At 53.4% G+C, this 27,715-nt stretch overlaps 2 protein-coding genes across 6 annotated transcripts in view; one reads left to right on the top strand and one right to left on the bottom strand.

Moving 5' to 3' along the window:
- Positions 1-10,913, top strand: part of ACAN (aggrecan) — a 64,555-nt gene extending 53,642 nt beyond the window's left edge. For 3 of the 4 annotated variants that reach the window (XM_060293870.1, XM_060293872.1, XM_060293869.1), the window contains 6 exons: positions 3,688-3,801; positions 6,991-7,149; positions 7,573-7,655; positions 8,523-8,667; positions 9,478-9,660; positions 10,040-10,913. In XM_060293870.1, the coding sequence (XP_060149853.1) occupies positions 3,688-3,801; positions 6,991-7,149; positions 7,573-7,655; positions 8,523-8,667; positions 9,478-9,660; positions 10,040-10,116 (761 nt within the window). In that variant the 3' untranslated portion in view covers positions 10,117-10,913. The remainder of the gene's footprint in view (positions 1-3,687; positions 3,802-6,990; positions 7,150-7,572; positions 7,656-8,522; positions 8,668-9,477; positions 9,661-10,039) is intronic. The other variant, XM_060293871.1, reaches the window with a different exon arrangement.
- Positions 10,914-11,890: 977 nt separating this feature from the next.
- HAPLN3 (hyaluronan and proteoglycan link protein 3) lies at positions 11,891-27,715 on the bottom strand. Of its 2 annotated transcripts, XM_060293527.1 has the most exons (6): positions 27,565-27,715; positions 19,544-19,723; positions 17,214-17,582; positions 14,473-14,775; positions 13,317-13,572; positions 11,891-12,112 (listed from the first exon to the last, which is right to left on the bottom strand). In XM_060293527.1, the coding sequence occupies exons 2-6, from the start codon at positions 19,665-19,667 to the stop codon at positions 12,028-12,030; spliced, it is 1,137 nt and encodes a 378-aa protein (XP_060149510.1). In that variant the 5' UTR covers positions 19,668-19,723; positions 27,565-27,715; the 3' UTR covers positions 11,891-12,027. The 2 variants fall into 2 exon arrangements, with proteins under 2 accessions (XP_060149510.1, XP_030734521.2); XM_030878661.2 differs by having other exon boundaries at positions 11,891-13,572.

Genomic DNA, 27,715 nt, shown 5'->3' with positions numbered 1-27,715 from the left:
CTGACATCTTTTACTTTGTGGACTTGGGGTTCTGATCTATGACCTGACCCTGTCTCTCCCCCTAGTGGGGTGATGTTTGAATTCCAGTGACACCTTATCCCTGGGAGGTGGGGGGAAGTGCTTTCCAAGCAAGTGAAAATACAGGGTTACAAGTGAAAATACAAATTACACCTTCTTGACTTAACCAAGAAGTCCATGGGCAGATTTTAGCAGGCAACTAATTGAATTTAGCAGGATATTAAAGTTACATTCAAGATCAAACTTTAAAAATATAAACAACTTGATAGTATAAATAACTATAACATACTTTTAATCTAATCATGTTTGTTTTTAAAGCAAATTGGAACTGATAAATATGCTCTTGTAATCCTTCTGCCGATTGTGATACACCAGAAAGTGAGTGTACGTATTCAATTCTGTTCATCCTGATTAATCCTAGGTCTTTGCAGGGTGCAGAGCATCTGTTGAGCTAAGAAATTGTCTCTGTGCTTCTTGAGGAGATTTTCCCCCTATCCTTGTCCAGGAAAGTCATGTCCAGGGTCAGTACATACAGCTGCACAGGTTGTACACAGAACAACTTGAGGGGTACAATTCATACCATGCTATTTACGAGTGGCAACCCCTTTGGTTGGGTATCACTTGAGTAAAAGCGCCTGCCGTCACTTCATTCAACCTTTTCTATGAACAAAATAAGCTCTGACTTGGAAATCCTGGGCTCTGACCCAGGCAACAGCTGGACAAGACCCCTTCAGGGTGGAGACCTGTGGTCTCCAACTCAGAACCCTCACCTTTACCAGGGTTCTCAGTTATTTTCTCCCTTAAGTTAGAGATATCACTAGAGGGCCTTGTTCAGGAACAAACCATCCCGTTTGGTTAGAGTAGAGAGAAGAGGACTCAAAGTCCCTGCTGCTTAGTGATGACCGGTGAGCCCTTGGCTGGGGCAGCAGAAATGGTAATGAGATGCTGAGATTCAGGAGTCCAGTGTCTCTCTCTCTCTCTCCATGTGGAACAGAGGCCCAGCTTTCATCCTCATGGTCTAATTCTCTCCTCCATCTTCTCCAGTCTGTCTCCCTCACTTACCAGCATGGGCAGGTCACTTCATTTGTTTTCTTATCTGTAAAATGGCCCAGCGACATCCATGCCATAGGGCCGCTGGGAGGATAAGTGTGTGTGAGACATAGTGTCTGGCTCAGAGAAGATTTTGGGGAGATATTGGCTCCTTCTCTTTCCTCTCTTCTTTCATACAGTCTGCCCATTGCCCAAAGCCCTTCCTGTCCTCCATCTGCTGTCACCTTGTCTGGGGTACCCAAAGTACAGCAGGGCCCAGCCCAACTCTTCTCATGGTTCCAGAAGACAAGCAATGTTCCAATTGCCTTCACAGGAAGAGGTGGGCAAATCAGGGCCAGAGTGGCTCTTCCAGCCAGTGGAAGGGGAGAGGATGCACCACAGGCCTGAGAAGGCCCCACGCAGGATGCTCAGCCCTCTCCGTACTGTTGAAGGCCTCTCTAAGCTGCTCCAGAGCCACTCACAGGCTCTCTGGTCTTCAGGATTATGGCCCTTCCTTTCCTCCTCATCTGTGAATCCAGGGCCCTGCATAAAACAGCTTCTGAGCCCGGGAACCTGGTTCCTTGAGTTTCAGTCCCTGCAGCCTTCTCAGATCCTGTGCCCTGGCCAAACACCAAAGGAAAACTGTCCTAGTCCTCAGGCCGCCTTGTGGGGGCAAGTGATGTGAAATAAGCTTCTGGGACCACTGGAAGCTACCTGGCCTGACCTCCCTTGGGGCCTCCGCCCTCCCGCCCTCTCCCGCATGGGTTGGCCGGAGGCCCCGGGGTTGATGTCTGGCTCTTCTCCCCACGGGCCACTCCTGTCCCCTGCTCTGTACAACTGCTTTAGCGCCTACATTTGCTTAATACCCCCTTGCCCAGTGCTTCCCATCTTCCATAATGACGCTAATGGATGAAAGACAACAGTAGCTTTTCTGAAGCAGGAGAACCTCCCCCAGCTTCCGCCCACCGGCCTGACCTATTGCTGCTACTGCTGCTGCTGGGAATCCTGGTGCATGCTGGGAATCCAAGTGCATGCTGGGATTTCAGTCCATTCCTCCATGCATTTTGGTTTTGCTTGGAACAGTTTCAAACTTGGAACTGTTGGTTTCTAGCCCATGGTGTACACTCCGTGAAATAAAGTCAAGAACTTCGCGGGAAGAGAGACATACCTGAGGACTTGAGATTTTCAGGCCTCCCATTGCACAAACCCAGCTCTGGTCTAGATAACATCGGCTATGCACTAGTGAAAAGGATCCAGAAGAAAGTGCTTTTATCTTCTTATCAGAGGATTGACGTTAAGATCTAGTCAGTTCTTACGAGAGGTAAGAACTAAGTCCTGGAACATATTTAGGGAGCTGCCTACATGGAGACCACCCACAGACACGCCAGGTCCTGAAGGTTGTATGAACATAGCTGTACATATCATGCTGCCCCCATAAGCCAGTGGAACCCTTTCATTCCAGAATTTTATTAATCCCCTGGGAAGAGGAGCTTCACAATACCTTTTATAATGTTCCCAGAGGAAGTAACCCAGCCGGTGTTTTTGGAGAACGAATACAAAGAGAGTAGAAGGATCCTCTAGGTCTCTGGCTTCTCTGAAAGTGCAGAAAGACCAGATTAGGAGTTTCAGTTCTCACCTTGGCTAATGGATGAAAATTTGAGGCAAAGGCCAATGACTTACCAATGTAAGTCCCACAAAGAAGTTGGATCACAAAGAACATCCTGGACCAGAAGAACAGACGGAAAGAAGAGTCTTCTGGGGAACAGAGGCTGATGGGGACCTGACAGTATCCCAGGCTGGTGCTGGTGGGTGGCCACTTACTAAGTGCCTCACTGGCTTCAAACACTGGTCTCCCACTGGCCAGGATGCAGCCCTTCTAGAAATCATGACTCATTGGAGAGGTCCATGTTCTGAGGCCTTAAACTGGAAGGAGATTACATGGGGAAATATTAGGCTGGGTCTCTGTCCCTCCCCCCAAGATAACAATGTTGGCTTCATCTTTATAAGATACTCTAGAATCTAATTTACTGAAGACAAAGAAGGTGTCTGCAACCAAAAAAAAAAAAAAAAATCTAACAATCTCATGCGGATATCCCACACTGCCATTTTCTCACGATCCTATAGTCCGTGAACCACTTCTAGCTTGTTTGTTGTAGTACTGCACGGCCTTGTCCTCTTTCCTTGGTTCATAACTACAGAAGAAGCTAGGAAAAGAAAGAGCTCTAACCAAGCTTCAAGAACTGGAATTCCAGTGTCCTTGCGCAGCGCCACGTTTGAGAGCCAATTCAGACCTCAAGGCCTCTTGAAATATTCACAAGAGAAGCCGTCCTGGAGGAACTCCAAGCTCACTCTCACAGTAGGCATTTGCCCTCAGAAGCAGCAGATCCCTTCACCCACTGGGAAACCTGGCTCCAATGCTCCAAGCTTGCCCATCCAGAGCCACACACATCCAAGAAAACCCTTGTTGGATCTTTGGCTCAGCACTCCAAGATGGCGGCAGCAGCAGCAGCAGCAACAGTTCTTAGAAAATCCAGGGCTCTGGAGAGCAGCAGGGCTGGCCACCCATAAAGAAGCTGCAGTGCAATTGTGAAGCTGGAGTTGCCGGCAGGAGTCCTAATGGTGGCCCTTGGTTTCTTGCAGACATTGACGAGTGCCTCTCAAGCCCTTGTCTGAATGGAGCCACCTGCGTGGACGCCATCGACTCTTTCACATGCTTATGCCTTCCCAGCTACCAAGGGGACCTGTGTGAGATCGGTACGACCGTCTCGGCTTCAGCTAATGTTACTAACTGCTACAACCCCTCTTCCTCCCTCATCCTTCCCTGCTAACCACAGGTTCTAGGCCCTGTGGGGCCCCCAAGATCCATCCAGACAGCCACTTCAGGGGCCACAAGTGAGAAGTCGGCCCCACTCACTCTCACTCCTTCTCTTGCTGTTCCCTGCGGAAACCCTCCTCTGGGGCACTGGCTGATCTGACTGCAGAAGAGACATGCAGGCCGGGCCAGCCTGCACTTTGGAAGGTGGGGCTCTGGGGGACCTTTCAAAGACTAACCTGCTCCAGGGCTTCCAGATGCCACCAGCAAAGTTGGTGCATGCATCAGACTAAGAAGACAGGGCCAATTCCATGCATTTGTCTTGAAGGACACTATGGGTGGGAGTCATTGGTTCTTGCTCCGGATGAGAGCCCCGGATCTTCCCAGCGTGGCCATGGGCATGTGTCTGCCTGCCGTATTGCCCACAGGACCTCTGTGGCCCCTCCATGGCCTTGGGAGCCACCGTGCCACACTGGTCAAGCTGCCTTCCTCTTCTTCTCTGGCAAGAGCTATGGTCTGTCTGAGAGCTCCCGTGTCACCAGCATGCTCAAGTCATGCATGCACAAGGACAGCTGCATGTCACCTTGTCCTCATTGCCACCGTGACAGCTGCCACATCAGTGCCACTCCGGTCCACGCTTCCTTGCTCTCTCCCTTGTGCAAGGCAAAAGGCTGGCCAGAGAGAACAGAGCCTCGCTGCAAGGGCTCTGAGCTTCCTCTCTTGGGCCTTGCCAACCCCTCAGTTTCTGCACCTGGGCCAGGCCCTGCCAAGGGGAGCTGTGGGCCAGGAACTTCCTGAGGCCAGACTGAGCCCACAGCCCTCTCACCTTCAGTGTTTCCTAGTCTCCCCATCTCAGGGCCACCCCGTCTCAGAAATGGGGAGGTGGAGCTTGCAGTTGCTAGTAGCAATGGTCCATGCAGAACTGGAAGTGTTTAGGGGCTCAAAACCATTTTCAATGAACTCTCAATTTAGACATCCCAGAAACTTCCAGACAGCAACTGAAACTCCTAATCAGAGTGGGAAGGTAGTTTTGGATTGCATGTTCCTTGGAGGCACTGCCAAGGTTACAGACTGGTGGAGGAACTTCTGGAAGAAAAGACTTGGCCTGGACCCTCCTTCCCTGCAGCCTCCCATTCTCCACTTTCACCCCAAGACTCCAAGAAACTGGTGCATGGGGTCTTGTCTGGGGTGGGAGTGGAGAGTTACAAGGATTCCAGGGTGCCAGAATATTTGCCACAGGGAGAAGGGCACGGAATGTCCACGCAGACAACAGCTCTTGGGTGTCAGACTGGGAGAGGAAGTGCCCTGCTGGAGTGGAGGCCAGGCCCGCAGAGGGCTCTGCACTCTGATGGAGCAGAGAGAGGGTGCCAGAGCCCCCGAACCGGTCCCTGGGCCTGGGCGCCCAACCGAGCAGGGCTGCATCTCTTCTCCTACTCCAATCCTGAGCGCTCACCACCCCAAGGGTGCTTCAAGCCTTGGCTCTGGCCCTGCTCCTTTTTGCAGCCTTCCTGGAATTGTGTTGCTGTTTCCCCAGAGCCTCCATCCTGCATGGCCCTGGCCCCTCCCAGCACAGCTGCTGCCTCCAGCTTTGCCCACCCAACTCAGCCCTCAGGCACTCAGGTGGCCCCAAAATGGACCCACAGTCAGCCCTGGGATGACATGTCTCTGGCCTCCTCAGGTGCTCAGCTACCTCTGAAGTCTCTCTGCCTTTCTTTCCAAACCCTTGGGGAAGGCATTGGCAGCATCCTCCCAAGCCTTCCTGCTGCTCTGCCTCTTTCTTCAAAGGCTGCTGGCCTCAAACTCTTCTCTCTCTCTGCTCTTCCCAAGCGTCCGTCTTCCAACCCTGCCAAGCATCCACTCCTTCAGCTTAAGCATCCTTCCCTTCAGGTACTGGTCCTTTCTTCCCGGAACAGCCAGACCAGGGAGGCTGCCATACAGCCTGGGGGGTTCATGGCCCTACACTCAGCTCCGGGGCCCTAGGGACAGCCCTTCACCTGTGAGGCACCAGGGGAAGAAAGAAAAGAGGGTCTTGGAATTCCCTCTGTCCCGTACTGTGCTGGCAGGTGTTTAACAACTGACTCTCAGAGAGGAAGGAGGATCCCTGATTTGTAGCATCTGCCAATTTCTGGGGTATAACACTCGCACGAGGGCCAGTTAAAGCTACCCATGTAATGTCACTAGAGGCCGAGTTGGGGACTTCCCTGGCGGTCCAGTGGTTAAGACTCCACGCTTCCACTGCAGGGGGCGCGAGTTCAGTCCCTGGTCAGGGAACTAAGATCCCGCATGCCTCACAGAGCGGCCAAAAATAGTTAAATAAATAAATTAATAAAATAAAATTAAAAAATAAAGGCCGAGTTGGGAAGACACACTCCTAATGGCTTTCCCAAGCCTGAAGGGGCCAGTTCCAGCACCACCTGCCTCTGTCTGTCCCTCTAGGCTCTGCTCCAAGAGCTCCACATCAGTGCCTTCTGCTGGACTCAGAATCCATTACCAATGTAGGCTTGGGAGGAGAGAAGCCCTTCCCCTCTTCCCATCTGCCACCAAGAAATAGAATGAAAAGCCAGGGTCCCTGGGTCGTGGACCCTGAGGCAGTATCGTGTGCTCTGATAGGATAGACTTAGAGCTCTGTGTCTTCTTTGGACCCAAAGCAGACATTTCTGCTCCTCTGTCCCCACCCAAGTTTCCATTTCATGCCCCCAGCACCGCCTGCTGCTGCCCCCTTCACACACTTCCCCACAGCTCCCTCTCTCCCTGGAGCCCCTCACAGCCTCTGAGCCATGTTTTTCCCTAAGCCTCAACACCTCCTACCTTCCCATCTCTTTTTACCTGGCTGCTGAGCTCTGCCAGCCCTGCAGCGCAGACTTCAACAGGAGAAAAGCTTTGTGGGTGGGAGGCAATATCAGGAAAAGAAAGGGTCCCTGGCATTTCCCAGAGGCTCCTGGGGAGGAGGGGGCAGGGCCAGGCCTCTTGGCTTCCAACTTGAGCCCCGATCCAGTCGGGCCTCTCCCTTCCTTTGGGGAGTGACACGGAAGGCAGGGTGAACGCAGGAATCCCTGCCCTGAGACTGGCAGCAGACGCCATCCCCAGTCGGCCTCCAGGCCCTCTCCTCAAGCCCCTGACCTGTGTTGCAGACCAGAAGCTGTGTGAGAAGGGCTGGACCAAGTTCCAGGGCCACTGTTACCGCCACTTCCCCGACCGGGCGACCTGGGTGGACGCCGAGGGCCAGTGCCGGAAGCAGCAGTCACACCTGAGCAGCATCGTCACCCCTGAGGAGCAGGAATTTGTCAACAGTGAGTGCGCCGGGCCTCAGGGGCCCAAACGGATAACGGTCACGTGGGCGAAGGATCTCCCTTGACAGCAGTCAGCGGACTTGAGCCCAGTGAGGCAGCAGGGGTCGGGGGCAGGGAGGGAGGGAAGGGCATTTCCGCCGCCTGAGGGGCCAACGGCTCTGGCTGCACCCAGGACAGCCCACTGTCTGTCAGAGTCAGCCCTGGATTAACCCCGAGTCTGTCACCAGTCCATGTCAGCTCAGGGAGATGGTCCAAATGCACTCCAAACATGCAGGTGCTAAGACCCTTGTCAGGACCCTGGAGGCAGGTGTCACGCTCCTAGGAGCCCACCCAGCTCCTGCCACCCCTCCATCCCCTCTGTCTCTACGAGCTCAAGTTTCTCAGACACCTTCAGGGCGCCCCATACCCATGTCCTCTCTCCAGACAATGCTCAGGACTATCAGTGGATCGGCCTGAATGACAAGACCATCGAAGGAGACTTCCGCTGGTCAGATGGACACTCCTTGGTGAGTTCTGCTGGGGGCACCCGGGATAGTTGGCGGCCCAGAGGAAATGAATAAAGACCCCCGGAGAGAGACACATTCAAATCACATGCAGACATTCACTGAGCAGCTGCTGGACTGGGAGCCCTGAGATCCGAGATTGTGTCTCGTTCTTGTCCCTTTAGAGACCAGGCCAGGGCTGCACAACTGAATAATGGCCTGAAAGGAAGGGTGAGGGATGAGGAGGGCAATGAATGAATGAAGGCAAACCACCGAGAGGGAACGTGGAAGCTTTAGAGTGGTTCCTTGCCCACAGAGGACTCGAGTCCACTCAAGGAGACAGACAGACAGATAGAAAGCAACATGGTTGCCAGCTGAACAGTACACATAGTAAATGATGGAGGTCAGCAAAGGACCTCAGGGAAGGCTCCCTGGAAGAGGCGAAGATGAACAGGGTCATGGGGGAGGGGAGCAGTTACATTAGAGGAAAGGGGACTTGTTTGTCCCTGAGTCAGGCTAGAGGGAGAAGCCTGGGATGGCAGAGTCTGGACTTGCGAGCCATATCTCTCTCTACCTCCCAGTCCTGCCCAAGCAGGCAGCCTGGGTGACCAGCCCCGTTGGCCCATATGGAAGAGGAGAGTGTTGTCAGCTCATTAACAGGGACTGTGAGTCCTGGGGGCTCTGAGTTCCTGGCAAGGACCACAGCCAGATGGTGTGAGCAGTTCTTTGGAGGGCCCGTGGGTTCTGTGGCACCTGGGACAGCCCTGACCAGACTCCCAGCAGTCTTTGCGCCCCCGCCCGGAAGGGGCTTGATGCAGAGGGAGAGCAGGGGTCCGGCCAAGCTGTACTGCGGCTGCCCCCTCCTCACCCCTTCCCCACTCCCACCCACAGCAATTTGAGAACTGGCGCCCCAACCAGCCGGACAACTTCTTTGCCACTGGGGAGGACTGCGTGGTGATGATCTGGCATGAGAAGGGCGAGTGGAATGACGTTCCCTGCAATTACCAGCTGCCCTTCACGTGTAAAAAGGGCACAGGTAAACAGCAGCCTGGGAGGGATAAGCAGCGTGGAGAGAATCAAGACTCCAGGCTCCTGCTGTGTGACCTGGGGCGAGTCACCCGGACTTCTGGCTGTTGAGGTCACCTCACCCGCCCAACCAGCAGATTGGAGCTGACCTGGGGGGCCACTCCCAATGCCAGCATCCCAGAGCTGATGGAAAGGGCCAGCCCACTAGGGACAGGAAGAGGGTGAAGGTCACAGGAGGACAGACCCCCTCCACACATACGGTGCCTTGGATATCAGCACAGAAAGTCACCCACAATCACACATAGGTTGGGAGCCTCCCTCTCTGGGGTTCCCAAGCCCGTCAGTCGCAGAGTCTGAGTTGTCAGCCTTGATCATCAGCTTTAAGTCTGTGGACACCTAGGTGCGGGTAGGACACTCCCCACCTGTTTCCGCTCCTGGCCGCGTTCCCCTCCCTTGCCCCCGAGGCCTCCTTTAGTTCCCACTTTCCCCTGCATCACTGTTTTCATAGAGAAGTCACAGACAGTCTGCCCGGCTCTCACCCTCTTTCCCCACCTTTCTCCCTTTTATTCCCTTACTGCTGCTCTAAATCATCGAGGAACCCAAATGTTAGAACCAGTGTTTTCCAGATTCTTAGTGCGGCATGAAAGCACCCCTTCCCCAGCAGTCAGGGCTCACTGCTGGGTGTTCAGGCTCCGTGCCCCTTCCTTGGGCTCTGAGCCCATCTCCTCACAGCCAGAGGGGGCCATACTGGCTCATGACCAGTATGGGGCATCACGGGAGACCCTCTCAGAGCCCTTTCTGAAGGGTGTTTGCCCCTCAGTGGCCTGCGGAGAGCCCCCCGTGGTGGAGCACGCCAGGATCTTCGGGCAGAAGAAGGACCGGTACGAGATCAATTCCCTGGTGCGGTACCAGTGCACCGAGGGCTTTGTCCAGCGCCATGTGCCCACCATCCGGTGCCAGCCCAGCGGGCACTGGGAGGCCCCTCGGATCACCTGCACAGACCGTGAGCATCGCCCCACACAGCGTTAGATACCGCCAACACGTCCTCCTCCCTGCCCCCCGCTGTCTGCACCGTCCATGGGCTCAATCACAGATGTCCGCTGCCCCCAGGGAGGGCTCACTTGCACTGAGAAGGTGAAGATGAAAGCAGGTGGCCCACTTTCCTTTTCAACACCAGCCCCGAAGCCCCGAAGCCCCGAAGCCCAAGGTGGTTCCAAGAAAAGTCAAAACAGGAAGTGGGTAAAGCCTCAGGCTGCCTTCCAGAGCCCATGGTTTCTGCAGGGAGGGGAGCCAGCGGAGAAGGGTCAGGACGGGGAGAGGCTGGGTTGGCCCACTTTCTTCCCAGGGTTCACCCAGATGTTTCCATCTCCCTTTCACCCCAGCCTCTACCTACAAGCGCAGACTACAGAAGCGGAGCTCACAGCCCCTGCGGAGGAGCCGCCCCAGCACGGCCCACTGAGAGGAGCTTCCAGGATGTGCCCAGGATGCTGAGCCCAGGAGCCTTGCCAGGCTGACATCCCACAGGGATGGTGTCCTCTCCTTGTCGCTTTCTGTCATATAAGGAATTCCATTAAAGAAGGAAAAAAAATAAATCCCACATTGTGTATGCACCCCCCCACCCCCCCAAATCGCCAAACTGCATCTAATTTTCCTCCCAAATGCCAAAGCAAAGCAAACGTATTGTAACCCGTGGACTGAGTTTAGAGACGTTTCTTCAATCTCCCGTTGTGCCTTTCCAGGGACCAGCGCAGGGACAGGGGGAGAAGGGGAGGAGTTAAGTTAAATAAAGAAGGTAATTTTTTGTTTCCTGACTTTATCCAAGAGCAGTGCAATCGTTGGTTCTTTCACCTCCAGGGAGAGCTAGGGAGGAGGGAGGAAGGGGCAGAGGCCTGAGGGCATGAAGAGTGCGGAACCGCAGCTGAATGTATGGGATGAGACGGAGTCTGAGGGCTGCACCATCTGTGCGGGGGAGAAGCCTGGGGGAGACGGGGTGGCTTCCGGCCGCAGGTGAGCGGGCAGGAGAGAGCAATCGAGGGATCTTCCGAGGCGTGGGGGTCGAGTTCCTTCCGAGGGACCCTTTTCCAGAGTCGTCTCACCCAGGTCTGCCACCCCAGCAGGTGTCGATCTCGATCTCTGGCAGGGCTGGGCGGGGGGCATTTCCTTCCCAGTGGGAGTGCCGCCCAACCCTCCCCCCTCCCTCCCCCACCCCCCGGGACCGTGCAGGCACCAGGGTTCCGTGCACCTATTTATATTTTTGAAAACTAAAGATTATGATAATTATAATGATAATAAAGACATTGGAAGAGATCTATTTCTTTTCTTTTCCCTTCTTTTCTTAATTTAAAGAGAAGGCGACCATGGTCCAGGGTCAACTGAAGGGGCTCTTAGGTATGGGGGCAGTGGGGACACATTTTGATCAAATGACCCCGAATTCTTGCAAATCCTGCCTGATCAGAAAGCCTGGGACAGTCACACTTGTGGTGCTTTATTTTCGCAAGTGTACCTGTGCGGATGATGGATTGTGTGTGTGTGTGGGTGTGGGTGTGGGTGTGGGGGTGTGTGTGTGTGTGTGAGAGAGAGAGACCGCCAACGGGTGCTGTGTATGGATTTGCCAGTTGGCATGCTGTCAAAGAACAACTCAAGTGAGACATCTGGCCACTATCCGGAGTTTGGTCCTTTGATTTACACTGTTTGCTCACATAGGAAGAGTCGATTGGTAGAGAGAGTCCAAGAACAGAAGCAAAATCAGGATTTATAAGAGGGAAGAAAAAAATTGCAGACAGCCTAGGAACAGTGAATCTTGCTTATACATTTTTGAGGTCAAATGGTTAGCTAGCCGCTAGCACAAAGGTCCGGGCATCCTGCCCTTAAGTAGGCTGTAGGATACCAACGAAAACGATTTCGACTGTTTATGGATTTCCCTCAACAGACCTTGAGTCGAGCTGGAGTGTGCACTCCAGGCAGTGACCCTCCGCCAGCCTCCTCCTTAGAAGGCCAGGTCGGCGCCACCCTCTCATCACACTTGCTCAGCGGGCACTGATTCTGTGTTTATGAAGGTGTCTGGGTGTTGGTTAGTGTGTGCCAGTGTGAGTCTGCTAGTGTCTCTTTGGGTGTGTACGTGTGTGGTTGAGTATTTGTTGGTGAATATTTTTGTGTACCCAGGTTACCTACAGATCTGGAAAGGATCAGTGGACAAAAGCAGAGGATGCAGCAATGGTCACATAGGAGGAACGCAATAATCATGCAGTTTATTGATTAATTAACTGATTCATTGGGAACACGACTGTGTCAGTAGTTTTCAACCTTGAGCCTGCATCAGCAACGAGAGGGCTTGTGCTGGGTCCCACTCCAGAGTTTCTGACTCAGCAGGTCAGGGGTGGGGTCCAGAAATTTGCATTTCAAACACGTTCCCAGGTGAAGCTGGTGGTGCTGGCCACACTTTGAGAAGCACTGGGCTACGTGAAGGATAGAGTGAGTTACTGATTGTGGGTGACAGAGGTGTGCCTGTGCAGAGGCAAATGGTCTGGTTTCCTGAGGCTGACATGGGGGGCGGTGGGGACAGAAGGTGAGGCACAGAGAGGGCTGGTCTCCAAGATCCTCTGCAGGGCACAGCTTCCTCTGGTCTCCCGAGAGGTACCTCCCACTCTTGTGCTGTGTCCGCACAGACTCACAGCCGGGAGTGGGATGGTGGGAGAGCGAGCCAGCACCTCCAGCTGCTAGGCCAGCCCCCGAGGCAGGGTGTCCCCAGGGCAGGCAAGGCCAGACCACGGCAGCCCAAAGGTGCAGCCCATGGTGTTTCCCACCCACTCCAGTGGACAGACCCAGTCGACCTTTGAAGTCTGGGACAGAATGGTCCCCCATTCCCACCGGGCAGGGAGCTGGGCCCTAAGACTGAATGAGATAAAGAGTGAGACCCAGAGCAGGGACTCGGGGTGGAGGAAGGGGTCACAGCACCATTTATTGTCCAAAAAAAGTACACACACCTGAGGGCTGCTCCCCAAATAGGGAAAAATGAGAACAAAATATGGACTATTTGGAACTAAGAAAAGGAAAAGATGGGGAGGAAAGTCTCTCTCTTCCCTGGGATGTCACACAGAAGCCCAGGGACCCACTTCCAGCCCTAGCTCCTCCGCCATGCTGATGTGGGCCAACTGCTTGCCAAAGAAGTACGAGGGGGCAGGAGGCTGCAAGGCCCAAAGCCCAGCTCCACAGCCGCCCTGGATGCCCTCTCCTCCCTCAGGCTGAGGCGGAGGGAGGATTGCAGCCAACACGCCCTGGCATCTCATGCCACTGCCAGCTCTGGGCGCCAGCCTCCCAGGGGCAGGGAAAAGGGGCTGGACTCAGCAATGGCAGAGAGCACCCTCATGAGCCCATGAACCTCAAGTGTCCTGGAGGAGAGGGGCAGGAGGATTCGTGGAGGGGGAGAGCCTTGGAGTGTCTACCTGAGTAAAGGGAAGATCTAGGATCTGTGGGATTTACAAAAAAAAATAGTATTTAAAAAAATTTTAAGTTGAAAAGTATAAAAACAAAATGAAAATTGCCCCAACCTGCAAGGGAAAATGAACTACTCAATAAATACAGCCCATGAGGGGATGGGGTAGGTGTGAGTACAGAGCTGGAGCCCGGCGCTAGCGTGGCCGGTAGCAATAGACGCCATACTTGCGGCTGTGTGGGTCTGGGAAACCGAAGCTTCGGACCCCAGGCTCCAGGGACCCACAGTTGCGACGTGGGTGAGCCACAGGGTAGCGGGCACTGCCATCTGCCAGCCAACCAGCGTCGCAACGGTCCAGACCGTGGAACTTCCAGGCGGCAAAGAGCTGGCCCACCTTGGCGATCTGGGCACCGTCTTCCTGGCAGGCCTCCTTTGCCTCTGCCAGTGTCAGCTTCTCAGGGTGCTCCAGGTAGTACACCTGCCCTGTGGGATGTGGGGCGTGAGAGCTGCGCAGTGGAGTGGGCAGCCAGAGAAGACAACAGGGCCTGGAGCAATGCCAGCCCATCCAGACCCCACCAACCAGCCCCCAAAGACCTGACAGCTCTCTGAGCCTAGGGAGATGCCAGGCTATGGGCATCAGCAGTGGATACTGTTGGGGGATAACTTCCCTCTCTGAGAGTGCCATCCTACCTGCCATGGGGCTGGGGTTCCTCCAGTCATATCGGTACACCACCCCAGCCTTCCCTAATTGCACCCTGGGTTGGTGCCCCACCTCTGCTGGACCAATCAGAGTCTCTCATTCACTCAGACATTTACTGAGCATCTACTATGTGCCAGGCAATTTTCTAAGTGCTTGGGATATGGCACGGAACCAATTTGTTTTTATTCATTTCTCTTCCCATGAAATGAACTCCTTTGTGAGGACGGGCTGTGTTTTATTTGTCTATGATGACCAGTGCCTAGCCTTGGCCCCAGCACATAGTAGGCACTCAGGAAATGTTTGATGAATGACTAAACCAATGATTGGTGTGAAGCAACAGCAGCAAAGCACTCCAAACTCAGCTGGGGGACTTCCCTGCTGGTCCAGTGGTTAAGACTCCACACTCCCAATGCAGGGGGCATGGGTTCAATCCCTGGTTGGGGAGCTAAGATCCCGCATGCTGCAAGGCGCGGCCAAAATAAATAAATAAAATAAAGAGCATCCCTAATGAACACCAGGAAACTTAAAAAAAAAAAAAAAAAAACTCAGCTGGACATGGCTTCAACATGTGCGGGTGCTCCAGACCTCCAGGTGAAGGTGCCAGCAGGGTGGGGAGAGAGGTCTGAAAGCTCCCCAGACACTGCCCTTCCACCCGCAGGCCTGTGCTCAGCCATTCCACTCACCCCTGAGGGCAGCAGCAAAGCAGAACACATCATAGCGGTGCAGGCGGCGGTGGCGTGGGCCGTAGCTGCGCACACCAGGTGCCAGGCCCACGCCACCGCAGGGGTGTCGGGCCTGCGTGATGGGGTACTGCACAGAGGCGTCCTGCAGCCAGCCTGCGTTGCACCAGTCCAGGCCTTCCTCCCAGGCCCGGAACAGCTGCTCAAAGGAGGCCACCACCGCGTCCTGTTCCTCGCAGGCCCACTGGGCCTCGTGGAAGTTGAACTGGTAGCGCCCTTGGGGGTGCTGGTAAGGGAAGACCACACCTGGGGAGGGAGGAAAAAGCAGCTTGAATGGGTGGGCCGGGCCCAGCTGATTGGAGACCCAAATCTACTGGGACAGATGCTCCCCTCAACACACACACACACACACACACACACACACACACACACACACACACAAAATCCCTCAGAAAAACTCTGTAAACCTGTCATCTCTTGTCCAATATCCAAATCTGAGGCAGAGCCTATATCTGCTTTACACCTCCCTCCCAGAGCTAGACTGGCACACAGCAGTACTCAGAAAACTATTAGCTTGTTAAGGTAATGAATTAATCAGCTAACTAATATCCCCAACTACAGAATAATATCCCCAACTACAGAATAAGACTAAGGCCTAATTCACAGGGCTGTTGCAAGAACCCCAGTGCTATGGTCTCAATGTGTTCCCCCAAATTCAGATGTTTAAATCTTAACACCCAATGTGATGGTATTAGGAGGTGGGGTCTTTGGGAGGTGATTAGGTCAGGAGGGTGGAGTCCTCATGAATGGGGTTAGTGCCCTTTTAAAAGAGACTCCAGAGACCACCCCCCACCCCCAGCCCCTTCCACCGTGTGAGGACACAGCGAGAAGTCTGCAGTCTAGCAGAGGGCCCTCACTTGACCATGCTGGCACTCTGATCTGGGACTTCCAGCCTCCAGAACTGCGAGAAATGAATTGCTGCTGTTGTTTATGTTGCCCACACTGCGGTATTTTATTACAGCAGCCTGAGCCAAGACACCAGTGAGGAGGTACTGCCATCTACAGGAGAGGGTGCACTGTTGGGCTCTGGCTCTCCCTGTCGGTAGCTGAGACCTCATCATCTACATTAACACTAACATTAATGTGGAAGCTTCTTAGGAGAATACAAGTTTCCATGTGGGACAGACGGAATTCAGGGGAAGAGGAGGGATGGTAAAAGGTCTTAATAAAGGGGAGGCTCAAGGTCAGGGAGGTCCTGGGCAGGGGGCTTCCCTTTCTGGTGCCAGAGGCTTATAGGTACCATAGGCTCCCTCAAAAGTCACCATTCATGTTTGAAACTTTACCATAATAAAAAAAAAATTAAACACCCTAGATCCAGTCTCTACCAAGTCAGATGAAACCTTAAGGAGAGGCGGTGTCCCTAGTGCCTCGGACTGACGTTGTTTAGAAGCAGGGCCTGGAGTCCTTAGAATCTCCTTCCTGTGGCCAGGGGCCTGGGAACATCTGGGCCCCACACCCCCAGTATCACCTGGGGCAGGAAGCCAGGCCCCTGGGCAGAGCCAGGTTGAAGAGGCAGAGAGGCCCCAGGGCCTTGACGATCAGCGTACAACCTCCATGTGTGTTTGCAGGGGGCTTATTTCATGCCTGGTTCCGTCCCAAATTCCCAGCCCTTCCAGCAGCAGGAACACGGTGAGGGCTCCCTGTTTCTCTAGGCTGCTTCTGTGGTCCCCAGACAAATGGCTCTCACAGGCTCCCTCCCATCCCCAACGTCATAGGCCACCTCTGGGCCACCATCTAAGCCACGTGGACAGGGGATGCGGCTGCTGATGGCAAAGAGCTGCACTGATTGATAGGCCCTTGACTCACATTTATCCTCATCTCCTCGAAGGAGGTAAAGGAGGAACTGCCCTTGTTCTTCATTTTACATGTGAGGGGCCTGCAGCTCTGGGAGTGAAGCACTGACCCAGGGTACCACAGCTGGGATGGGATGGACATGGAGTCAGGTCACCCTTCTCTACATACCCCCCAGCTGCCTCCCTAACAGGTAGGAGATATATGAGGACACAGAGCCCCATCCTAGGGACAGAGAAGGTAGGAGTCATGTAGAGATCACAACAGGGACCCATACATAAGATCTAGTGTGTAGAGTTTGGCTGGCTTGCACAGCACTGGTTTGATTTTTTTTTTAGTTAGATTTCACATAAAAATATAAGCTTCTCTTTTCAAATCAGAAAATCTGGCTGCACTAGGCCTGCTTCTGATGTAGCATCATCGGCTGGGCTTGAATAGAGCAGCTCCTTTCGGATGGATGAGGGCTCAGGAGTGTGCCCCAGTCCCCACCACTCCCTATCACTCTCCCTGGGCTGCCTCATTTGCTTGTGTTGCCTGCCAACCCTGCTTGAATCTCAGCTCTGTCTCCATCAGCTGGGTGCCCCGCTCTTGTCCCCCTCTCTCTGAACAGGATGTGAGCAAGAGGGAGTAGAGAGTAGTGGATTCTGGAGCCTGACTGCCTGAGGTCAAACCCCTACTCGGCCATTTATGAGCTGTGTGACCTTAGGTAAGTGACTTGACCTCTCTGTGCCTCAGTTTTTTCAGCTGTACAATGGGGGTAAGAATAAGAGCAGCTTCCTCCTGAGGTTGTTCTGAGGATTAAATGTTTATCTGCCAAAAGCACAGAGGTTTGGATGCTTTCTCAGAGCCCTCTCCCTGTAGTTCCCAGGACCCAGCCCCCATTGGGGTCTCACCCCGCAGCTCCAGCTCCACCAGGCCACTTTCATCCTCCAGCCCATCAATGACCTCGCAGCGGTAGCGCCCATAGTCCTCCAGCCTCAGGTCCCGGATCTCCAGTGACACTTCACGCTCCCTCTCCTGCCACAGATGCACCCGGCCTTGGTAGTCTCCGAAGGCGCGGTGCCTCAGCCCAATAGCCACCAGCACGTCCTGCTCCGGGGCCCCATTCTCCGACAGTTTCCACCATTTGATGCGTACGGGCCGAGGAGAGACCACGGCCGGCTCGTAGTGGTAGCGGCAGGGCAGGGTCACGTTGGCCCCACGGTAGGAGAACAGGATCTCCTCAGGCGTCTCTACCACCAGCTTCACTCCATTGAAGATGCCTGGGGGGAAAGGCGGGTGCAGATGGGGACCCGCTGCAGCACATCTGTACCCCTGCAAAGGCCAACCCACCCTCACTCTCAGGTCCCGCTAGGCCCAGGAGTTCTAGATTGCAAGAATGGCTGCAGTGCTGCACCCCTCCCTGCATCCACACGCTCTGCAACGCAACTTTACATCTCCTTCCATCAGGAGGTGACTCTATGCCCCGCCCCCCTGTGACCTTGAATCCTTGCTAGCCCTGCCACTTGCTTTGACCAAATGAATATGATGGAAGTGACTGTTCTGTGGTGCTTGCTCTGAGCCGAGGCTCCAGGAGGCCCTGCTGAGGCTACTCTTTCTCCCGGAACCTTGCCAACCACCATCAGAACAAGACTGGGCTCATCTGCTGGGTGAGAACACGCAGAGAGCAGAGACAAGCCATCCCAGCCGAGGCCATCCTAGACCAACCAGCCCCTGGCTGATCTGCCTGCCAACCGCAGGCACGATCAATTAAGTGAGCACAGCCAAGACTGAGGAGATGGAGCCCAGCCCAAAATGCTGACCAAAATGGAATCATGAGCAAAATACATGGCTGTTGTCTTAAGCCACTAGGTTTGTTAGGTATAAGAAGCAAACTGGTTATAAAGCAGAAACTAACACACCATTGTAAAGCAATTATACTCCAATAAAGATGTAAAAAAAAAAAAAGAAGCAAACTGGGGGACTTCCCTGGTGGTCCAGCGGTAAAGAATCCTCCTTCCAATGCCGGGGACAGCGTTTCGATCCCTGGTCGGGCAACTAAGATCCCACATGCCGTGGGGCAACTAAGCCCGCACACCACAGCTACAGAGCCCACGTGCTCTGGAGCCCACGCGCCACAACTAGAGAGAAAAAACCTGCACACCACAACTAGAGAGAAGCCCGTGCACTGCAAGGAAGATCCCACGTGCCACAACTAAGACCCGACGCAGCCAAAAATAAAAAAAGATAAAATAGAAAATATTTTTTTTTAAAAAAAGAAGCAAACTGGTGTAGCAGGCAGCAAGAGCACCCCCAGATGGGTGGATGGCTGGGACTCTAATCTCCCTGAGTCTCCTTCCCGAACACACTGGCCACAGGAGACCACAGCCTGCCCTTCACTCTCTGTCCACTGTCCACCACGACTCTTCCCAAACACCCGGAAACACAAGTGAGATGAGGCCAGGACTTCTAGAGATTATAGTCAGGACTAGGGGGACAAACAAACACAGAGCCTCCCATGCACCACAAGAACCAGGTTTATGGGCTAAGGCTGGCCCATCTCTAACTTGAGCCCCTCTATAGGGGCCTCATGGTCTCAGGACCTTGGGTCTGGACTTGAGACCTTGGAGGTACACAGGGTGGGGGCAGGGGGTAGCCTCGGGGGTGAGCAGGAGACAGACAGGGAGGCTCCCTGCAAAGGAACTCATGCTGAAAAACAGCTACACCTAACAAGGCCTCGCCTATGTCAGGGTTTCTGTGAGGATCATACCAGGTAACATATGTAAGGCACCTAGAAGCATGCCTGACACATAGTAGGTGTGTAAAACCACTGATAAAGAGTCACCTGCCCAAAGCCACGTAGCCAAGAAGTGGCAAAATTGAGATTCAGACTCACATCTCCCTAACCCCAAACCCCCTTTCCAATGGGGAGACCTGGGGAGGTCACGTTTAAGCAGAATCTTGGAAAATTCGGCAGGATTTTGGGGAAAGTATAAAAAGCAAAAATGACTGTCCTACAGTGCACTTGGCTCCACATCTGAGGGGCCAGCAAACACGGAGTAACAGAACCACACCTCTTCTGCTTATCTTAGAAACGAGGCTGGACCACTGCACAGCTGGGAGAGGGGCTGCTGGCTTAATACCCTCGCCCCTGTCCCAGCCTGGAACCTGCACAACACAGCAGAGGCCAGGACAGGTCTTCGTCACCTGGCCAAGCCAGAAGTTGACCCAGGAGGCCACCCACCTTCGCCGTGGCCCTTGCCCGGGTTCCAGCCGTGGGGACTATTGGAGTAGTAGAAGCCGTTGTAGAAGGGCAGGCCCGAGACGCAGCACAGCGAGAGCAGCAGGCCCAGCAGCGGCAGGCCCATGGCGTCCCGCACGTGGCAGCGCGCAGGCGTCGGGGAAGGCTGGGGGCTGGGGCAAACTGGGAAGAGGAGAAAAACAAGCCAGTAAGAGAAGCCCTGAGGCAGGAGGCCGGGGACCCCTGGGTTCCAGCACCCACTCATTCACTCGATCGACAGGAAATTGTAGAGCATCTTCTGTGTGCCAGGCACCCTTCTCGAGGCCAAGGAGACAGTGGTGATGAGCTAGACAAGGTCCCTGCTCTCAGGGGACTGCACCCTGCAGGCAAGATGGGCAACAAGCAAGCCAACAAGTCCTAAACAGGAGTTAGGAGGCAGCAAAAAGACCATGGAGAAAATTAAGCAGGAAGATATGACAGTATCACCATTTTTCAAACACCGGGATTGAATTGGAAAAGTTGTGAGCAGCATTTTTTAATGACAACCGAGAGACTAGATTAGACTAGAAAACATCAGGTTGCATTCATGGTTAGTGAAGATGAGTCCTGCACTGCAGAGCTTTTGTTTCAGTCCAGAAATATCTGTGGGGATGAGGTCGTGGTGGGGGGGGGGGTCACAGTGTGAAATTATTTCTTATCCCGGGTCAAGGTAAAAAAAAAAAAAATTTAATACCATGCTAGAGTACTTCTGGGGGGCTATTCCAGGTTCAGTGGACATGCAAATGAAATAGGCAGCTGGCCCATGGGCTGTAGTTTGTTGATTCTATTTTTTTGTATTGCATCAAAATACTATATCTTTTTAAATTTTACTTTTGGCTGCGTTGGGCCTTTGTTGCTGCGCACAGGCTTTCTCTAGTTGTGGCGAGTGGGGGCTACTCTTCGTTGCAATGTGCAGGTTTCTCATTGCAGTGGCTTCTCTTGTTGCGGAGCACAGGCTCTAGGCGTGTGGACTTCAGTAGTTGTGACTCGTGGGCTCTAGAGCTCAGGCTCAGTAGTTGTGGTGCACAGACTGAGTTGCTCCGCAGCACGTGGGATCTTCCCGGACCAGGGCTCGAACTCGTGTCCCCTGCATTGGCAGGCGGATTCTTAACAACTGCACCACCAGGGAAGTCCCAAAATATTATTTCTTGATTATTGAGTTTTTTTGCACACACACTCCCCTCCCTTAAATTTGCACATGAAGCTAGTGACTCACTCACCTCCCCCCATCCCTGCCCTGCTCATTGCCATTTACTGAGTACTCTCAACAATTAAAAGGCTGGGTCACACCTTGCAGGAGCCCCGTCCAGGGAAGGGGCAGAGCCATAGGCAGGAGATATCGTGTGGTGAGTACAAAGATAAGGTACAGAAAACTAGACTTGAAGACACAGGAGGTAGCCAGGTGGAAAAGGACAGCAGGGTTTGCCCAGGAGGGGGCGCAGCAAGTGCAAAGGTTCAGAGGCCAGAGAGCACGTGGAGGGCTGGGGTGTGCTGCCAGGTGTCCATTTGTGCCCCCCCCCCAACTCCCTGGTCCATCTCTGCTCTTTTCTGCCCTGCACTGATCACTCCTCCCAGGCCCCCAGGCCCTCTGGCTTCCAGCTGGATTCAGCCAACAGGAGGCACACACAGGAGATGGGCAGGAGGGGAGAGAGGTTGTGTCTCTGCAGTACCCGTGTCCCGTCAGGATCACAACTCCGCCGGGCGGCTCCTCTCCCCAATACCACTCTCATGGCTTTGTAACACTCTTTCCTCCCCTTTCTCCTCGAGGCCAGGGGGGCACCGACTGCCATTGCTTGTCTCTGCGCCCCAACTCCCTAGCTTGTTGCCTTTACTCTCCTCTCTAAATGTCATCGCATCATTAGAATCTCTTGTTGGAAACATCTAGGGTGAATTCTGCTTCCTGCCAAGGCCCTGGCTGATATAGGGGAAAGGAGGGGAGAGGGCACGGCAGGACCAGAGTCTAGATGCCCTTGTGTGTCAGACCCAGCAGCCTGTCCTTTGTCCCCAAAGCCCTAGGGTGCCAGTAATGGCTTTAAGCAGGGGAGCCACAGGATCAGACCTACATCTTAGAAACATCCCTCTGGGGGCTGAGTGGAAAGTAGGGCAGCAAGACCAGAGTTGACAGCAGGCATTTGGAAGCATGACTGTGATTATCATGCAGCAACGTGGAAAGTGCTTAGGGTATCATTTAGAATAGACAAGGCAGAACATAGACTTGCCACTCTGCTCTGATTGTAAGTGTGTGGCCCTAAGAATGCCTGTGAACAGGAACCAGAAGGGGAGGGAGCAGCCAAAGGAGAGAAAGGGAGAGGAAGGGAGGGAGGAAAAAGAAAAGAAATGCATTGGCCTGTAAGGGTGGTGGGATTGTGGGGCAAACATTCTTGTTTCCAGAACAGTTAGGAGCTCTTGCTGGAGAGGAAGGAATGGATGTGAAGGAAGTTGAGGGGTAGAATCCACTGTTCCCTTAGGCCTCTTTGCAGAGAGCCCAAGGCCCAGACTTGCCCTCTGTGCCTTGTACAACAGGAGGACACCGTGAGTCTTGCTTCTTGTCCAAGAGGAATCCCCAGGTGACACCCACAAAGCCTCTTGGTGACTTGGATCTGGGCAGCCTAAGCACAAACAACCCAATACAGAAGTTTGGACCCCTGATAATGCACTTTTCTGTTATATGTATGCTGTGCAGCTAATGTGCTCACAGTTAATATGCTTGTGAGCAAAAATAATACATGCCACATGCAGGTCTCACACTGAAAACGATCTGGGATGCCTTTCCTTGGTATTCTTTCCCCCAACCTGTTGGCAGCCAGAGTAGCCACCTTAGACTCAGAGCTGGAAACCACAGGCTTAATGACAGAGCCACCCCACCAGCCCTGGATCTCCCCCACCTACACTGTGTCATGAGAGAAAAAGAAAGTCCTATTGTATCTAAGCCACCACATTTGAGTCTCTTCATGAACGTAGCTTAGCCACACTTGGCCTAAAAAATAACTCCACAGGGTTGCTATGATCAGCATAAAAATATTAACAGCTGACTTTAATGAGCACTTACTATCTCACTTAATTCTCACCACAACCTCTAGAGAGGGACCTATTGGTATCCCCATTTTACAGATGGGAAAATCAAGGCACAAAAAGATTAAATAATCTGCCCAAGGTCATCCAGCTAGGAAGCAGCAAAGCCAGGATTTGAACGCACTCCAGCTCCAAAGCCTGGAACCACAATATCAAACTAGGGAAAGTGACATGTATAAAGCACATAGTCCACTGCCTGGCACACAGCAGGTCCTCGTAGGAGTTAGTTTCCTTTCCCTTCCTTGGGTTTCCATGTTTAGAATGCAAAGAAAAGTGGAATGAGGTTGGAGAGGCTGGATGTCCCAGGGTCCGCCCTGTCCCTGGGCACCCAGAGCCTCCTGGAGCAGAGGGGCTCCCCAGCCTCCGCCTGCAACGTTTCCAGCCTCTTTCCAGCACCTCATCTAGTACAGATGCTCCCCAGTGAGAAATGGCTTCCCCAGGATGAGCAAATGCAGGCATTTCTGCCACAAAGTGATCTTTGTCTGCCTGGAAAAAAAATGTGTATTTTTGTAAAATCATGTATTAAAAAGTAACAAGGTTAGGGGAAAAATAAGTTTGGGGCAAACTACTCGAAACATATGCAACTTTATAACCAGAGCACTAACAAAAACAAGAGCAATTCTAAAAAAAAAAACAAAAAAACACCAGCATCGTTAACACTCCACTGACACTGGCACCCACGTCCCATCAATCAGTCCTTTGCAGACTTCACCCACCACTGGGGCAAGTGCTTCTTTCTTCAACATGTAGGCCCTTGGGGACATTGGATTCCAATTTTGGTAAATTCCAATGGATTTACCAAAATTAAAAATCTGCCACAGGGTGAAGTCACCTTCTTCAATGTTCTGTTTTGTTTTAACACAGAGGAAATGTCTTTGCAACTTCTTCAGCTGGTTCCAACTTTTATCAGAAAACTTTACGCCAAGTTCTGTTAAGCAGCTAAACCAGCTGTACAGGCATTCCTCCCTCACCAAATCTATTGCATCCTTGAGTTGGGATGGCAAGAGTTTGGATATTGAGAATTCGGGGGATCCAGGTAGGGAGGGATGCTGTGTTATTCAAATCTATTTGGTTTCTGTGTTGGACAGTGAATAGCAAGCATTTGGATAGCGAGGGACATCTGTATTAAAGAAAAGCACTTTCTGCAGGACTGGCAGCATTTATCTTAAGGAATTCATACATTGCTAAGGTTTTCTCTTTAATTGTGAGAACGCTTGTTTCAGTCACTCCAATACACTAGCGAGCTGGAAAAAAAATCACCACCAGACCAATGCGATTCCATGTTTTACTGACATTGTTCCCCCAGGGTTCTTACCAACCATGGATGAGGTAATTCACAGTTCAGAAATATGAGCTGAGGCAGAACAGACCGTTGCACCTTCTGGTGTCTCCAGAACCAGAGTTCTGCCCTCCAGAACTGCAGAGTGTAAGTCTCCGAGGCACCCTTTCCCAGCCTCAGAGACCCCGGCACACACTCACAACCTTGAGCCTGGGCACCACACTTTCTCCCTGGCTTTTAAAGGGCTTCCACATCCAACAGCTCCCTTGATCCTCCCAAGAGCTCCCCACCCCCACCCTGATCAGCAAGGAGAATTTCATTCTCCCCAATTAATCCACAAGTGAATTAAGTGAACAGAGACACCGAGGCATGAAGCAACTGTCTAAAGGTGACACAGCCTGGAGGTGGTAGAGGCAGGACTCTGTTGAACTCTTTTTAGCCAATCTCCATAACAATCTCTCATACTGAAGGGCTGCCTTCTACTTGTCAACACACTTTCATGAACATCATTGCTTATAGGCCTCACAATGTCAGAATTATCCCCATTGTACAGACCAGGAAACTGAGGTTCAGAAATGCTAGGTTGCTTGGCTAAGGTTACTCAGGTAATAGATGAAGGAGCTGGGACTTGACTGCATTCACTCAACAGATATTTATCATGCATTTACCATGTGCCAGGCATGGTTCTAGGCACTGGGATTACAAACCAGGGGTCCTTGTGGGGTTTACACTCTAGTCAGGGAGACGGACAATAAACACCATGTGGGATAATGTGATGTGAATGAACATGTGGCTCGTGACAGAAGAGGATGAAGCGGGGGGGGGGGGGGTCCTGTCAACAGGATGGGTCAGGAAGGCCTCCCTGAGAAGCGGATGGGCAGTGAAGGCATGAGCTTTGAAAAATCCCAGGGAAAAGTTTTGCAGGAAGAGGGAACAGCAAGGGCAAAAGCCTATGGCAGGAGCAGCTTGAAGGCCAGTAAGGTTGGAGCCCAGAGATAGAGAAAGGGAGGGTGGCAGGAAATGAGGTCCAAGTAGCAGTCACAGGCCCCGGGCTGTAGCCCTGAAGGGAAGTTACGGAAGAGTTTTCCACAGAGGAGTGTCATGAATCTGACTTACATTCTAAAAGGATCATTCTGGCTATCTTCCTACCTCAGTCAAGTGCATGTCCTCATCCTGGCTCTTTCTTTCCAGCTACAAACAGCCCTAGTGCTCTCCATTACTCCCCCGGTCTGAGCACCCACCTTGGTTCACTCCCTGGCTTATTAACACAGCTGCAAATGGAGAGGTGTGATCTGGTTAACATCCCTCTGGGATGTCAACCCAGCAGTCAAGCAACCTTAGAATAGGTGTGGGGATGCCAGGAAAAACAAAATGAGTCTGAAGAAAAGATCAGCCTGTGTCCAGGAGCTACGACCCTCCTTTGGAGTACTGACCCTGGGCAAGTCATTTGACTCATCTGCACAGAAGTTTCCTTGTCTCCAGAGAATACTAACAGAATACTAACAGGCTCAGGGCCTGAGGACAAGGACCACCCTGAATGTCAAGGCTAAAACACAGAACAGAGTCCTGGGTGTGAATCAGGGGTGGCAACTGCTGCCTAGTTGCTGCCCTGCCCTGGGCCAATCCCCAACCACAACCACCAAGGGGAGCGATGGACGGCCTCTGCTCCCTGAGGCTGGCTACCCCGCCATCAGCCCCTCAGGACCACCACAGAGATGTCACCAGCTGGAAGGCCCATGTTCAAGTCCAGCCCAGTCACCTTGGCAGTGAGTGGCTCCAGCTGATTTGGGGCACCCAGACTTGGGCACACAGGTCTGGGCCCAGCATTAGGGCTGGACACACCTGCATCCTGCTGTGTGACCTTGGGCAAGTTACTCAACCTCTCTGGGCCTCCACTTCCTCCCCTGTAAAAAATAATAATAGTAGCACCTCCCTATGGGTCTGTGGTGAGAATTATAAAGATGAATTTTGTTCGGCCCCTGACACACAGCAGGCGCTCAACAAATAGTAGCTAATACATATTGGCGGAAGACACAGTGACAGGCTTCAGGCTCTAGAATCAGATTGGCCACCTGGAATCAGTTCTGGTTCCACCCACTTACTAACAGTCTGTCGCCGGGCAAGTCACGGAGCCTCAGTTTCCTCATCTGTAAAGTGGTAGTCAACAATAATACCAACCAGAAAATCTTTTTGTGAAGATTAAGGAAGAGAATGGCTACTGAGTACTTTGAAAACTGCCTGGAGGGGGCAAGCACTCAAAAAATATTAGCTACGATTACTACTGTTAACAGTTTACAAAGTGAGTCTCACAAGATTTCAGTAGATTGTTCTCTCTCATCGTCTAGAAGAGAAGCCGCCACTGTTGGGAAACTGAGGCCAAGGGAGGTGAAGACCCAAGGCTTTAACTTCGGAAAACAGGTTAGAGAAAATTCAGGTCTCCTGACAGCCCATCCCCTTGCTTTTCCTAGCACCACTTGCCTTGGGACCCCTCCACACACCCGAGTAAGCTGAACCCTGACTTGGAAGGAAGATGGAGCTCCACCGGACCACCCCGACTACACAGCTGTGGAGTACAGGTCTCCCAGACACCAGCAGAGGGCAGCATTGCCCTCCAGGTCTGCAGCAGCCCCGGCTCCCCGAGAGGAATTTGACTTCGGTGCCCCCTGTTTGGGCAAGGCTTACAAGGGCCTTTGAAACCTGCGGTTCCCGGAAAGTGGAAGCTGGAGGTGTTTCCTACCAGCATTCCCAGCCCACTGGCCCATGCAAGGCCGCGGGAAAGGGGTCAGGGCCCCTCTCAATCACCTCCCCTCGTTGCAGAGGGCAAAGGCACTCCGGAGGTCGGCGCTGGACGCCAAGGTCCAGACCGGGTCACAGGCTCCTGGAGGCCACCCAGCGAGCTGGTGACAGAGCTGGGTCCAAGTGCCCGGAGCTGTTTCTTTCCTGTCTGCTCAAAAGCCCTAAATTCCTCCCTGAGCGATCCCATCTCCCACCCAGGGCTCTACCCTCAGCCCTCCCTGCCCCTCTGCTGTTCCTAAGACAGAAACCCCAGTGAACCCAGGCCTGAAACCGACGGGCATCCATTGCGTTTGCCCTGGGATGGCCAGAGCAGGCCGTAAGAGGCCGAGAGGCGCAGGTCCGCCTGCCCGCTGCCTCACGAGTTGTCCCCAGCCCGTGCCAGGTTTCCCGCGGCCCCCGGAAGCATCGGACAGATGCCCCGGGGCAGAGCCTGGCGGGCGTTGCGCTGTGCTGGAGGCTGCAGGACCGCGACAGGACGAGACGGGAAGGGACCCGGTGGCTCCCGGTGGGAAAGAGGGGACCCGGGTAGTGGTCTCGGAGGCCACTGGTTTCCCTCGGCATTTGCCTCCTCGCGAACAAGGGTCTATGCACAAGGGTCCCAGGCAAGTCAGCCCGCGCCCCGCGCTGCTCTCAACCCACTGGCGCCGGGGGAGCCCCCCCACCGGCGCTGGCGATCACAACCCAGCTCCGCTCTGGCCCCACGGTGCCCAGCTCACTCCTCCGGCCGGTTCCCCAACCCTGCCCCGGGAGGCGTGGGGCCTGCAGGAGACCCAAAGCGGGGAAAGAGGAACCGGCCCACAGGGGGCCCCAGGAGCCCGGCCACCTCTGAGCCACGTACCGTCCCCAGGTGGCTCCTCGACGGCTCGAGCGCTCCAGGCTGCGGGCTAACAGGGTCCGAGGAAGCAGGCGGATTTGGGGATCTTGAATGGCCAGAAAGGAAGCGGCAGCGGACAAATCCCCGCGCTCCCGGCGGGCCAGCCCCTTAAAGG

The sequence above is a fragment of the Globicephala melas genome, chromosome 2 (genome assembly GCF_963455315.2).
Source record: "Globicephala melas chromosome 2, mGloMel1.2, whole genome shotgun sequence".
Classification (NCBI taxonomy): Eukaryota; Metazoa; Chordata; class Mammalia; order Artiodactyla; family Delphinidae; genus Globicephala; species Globicephala melas.
The sequence above is the reverse complement of the archived record's forward strand: the minus strand, read 5'-3'. Positions and strand labels throughout refer to the sequence as shown.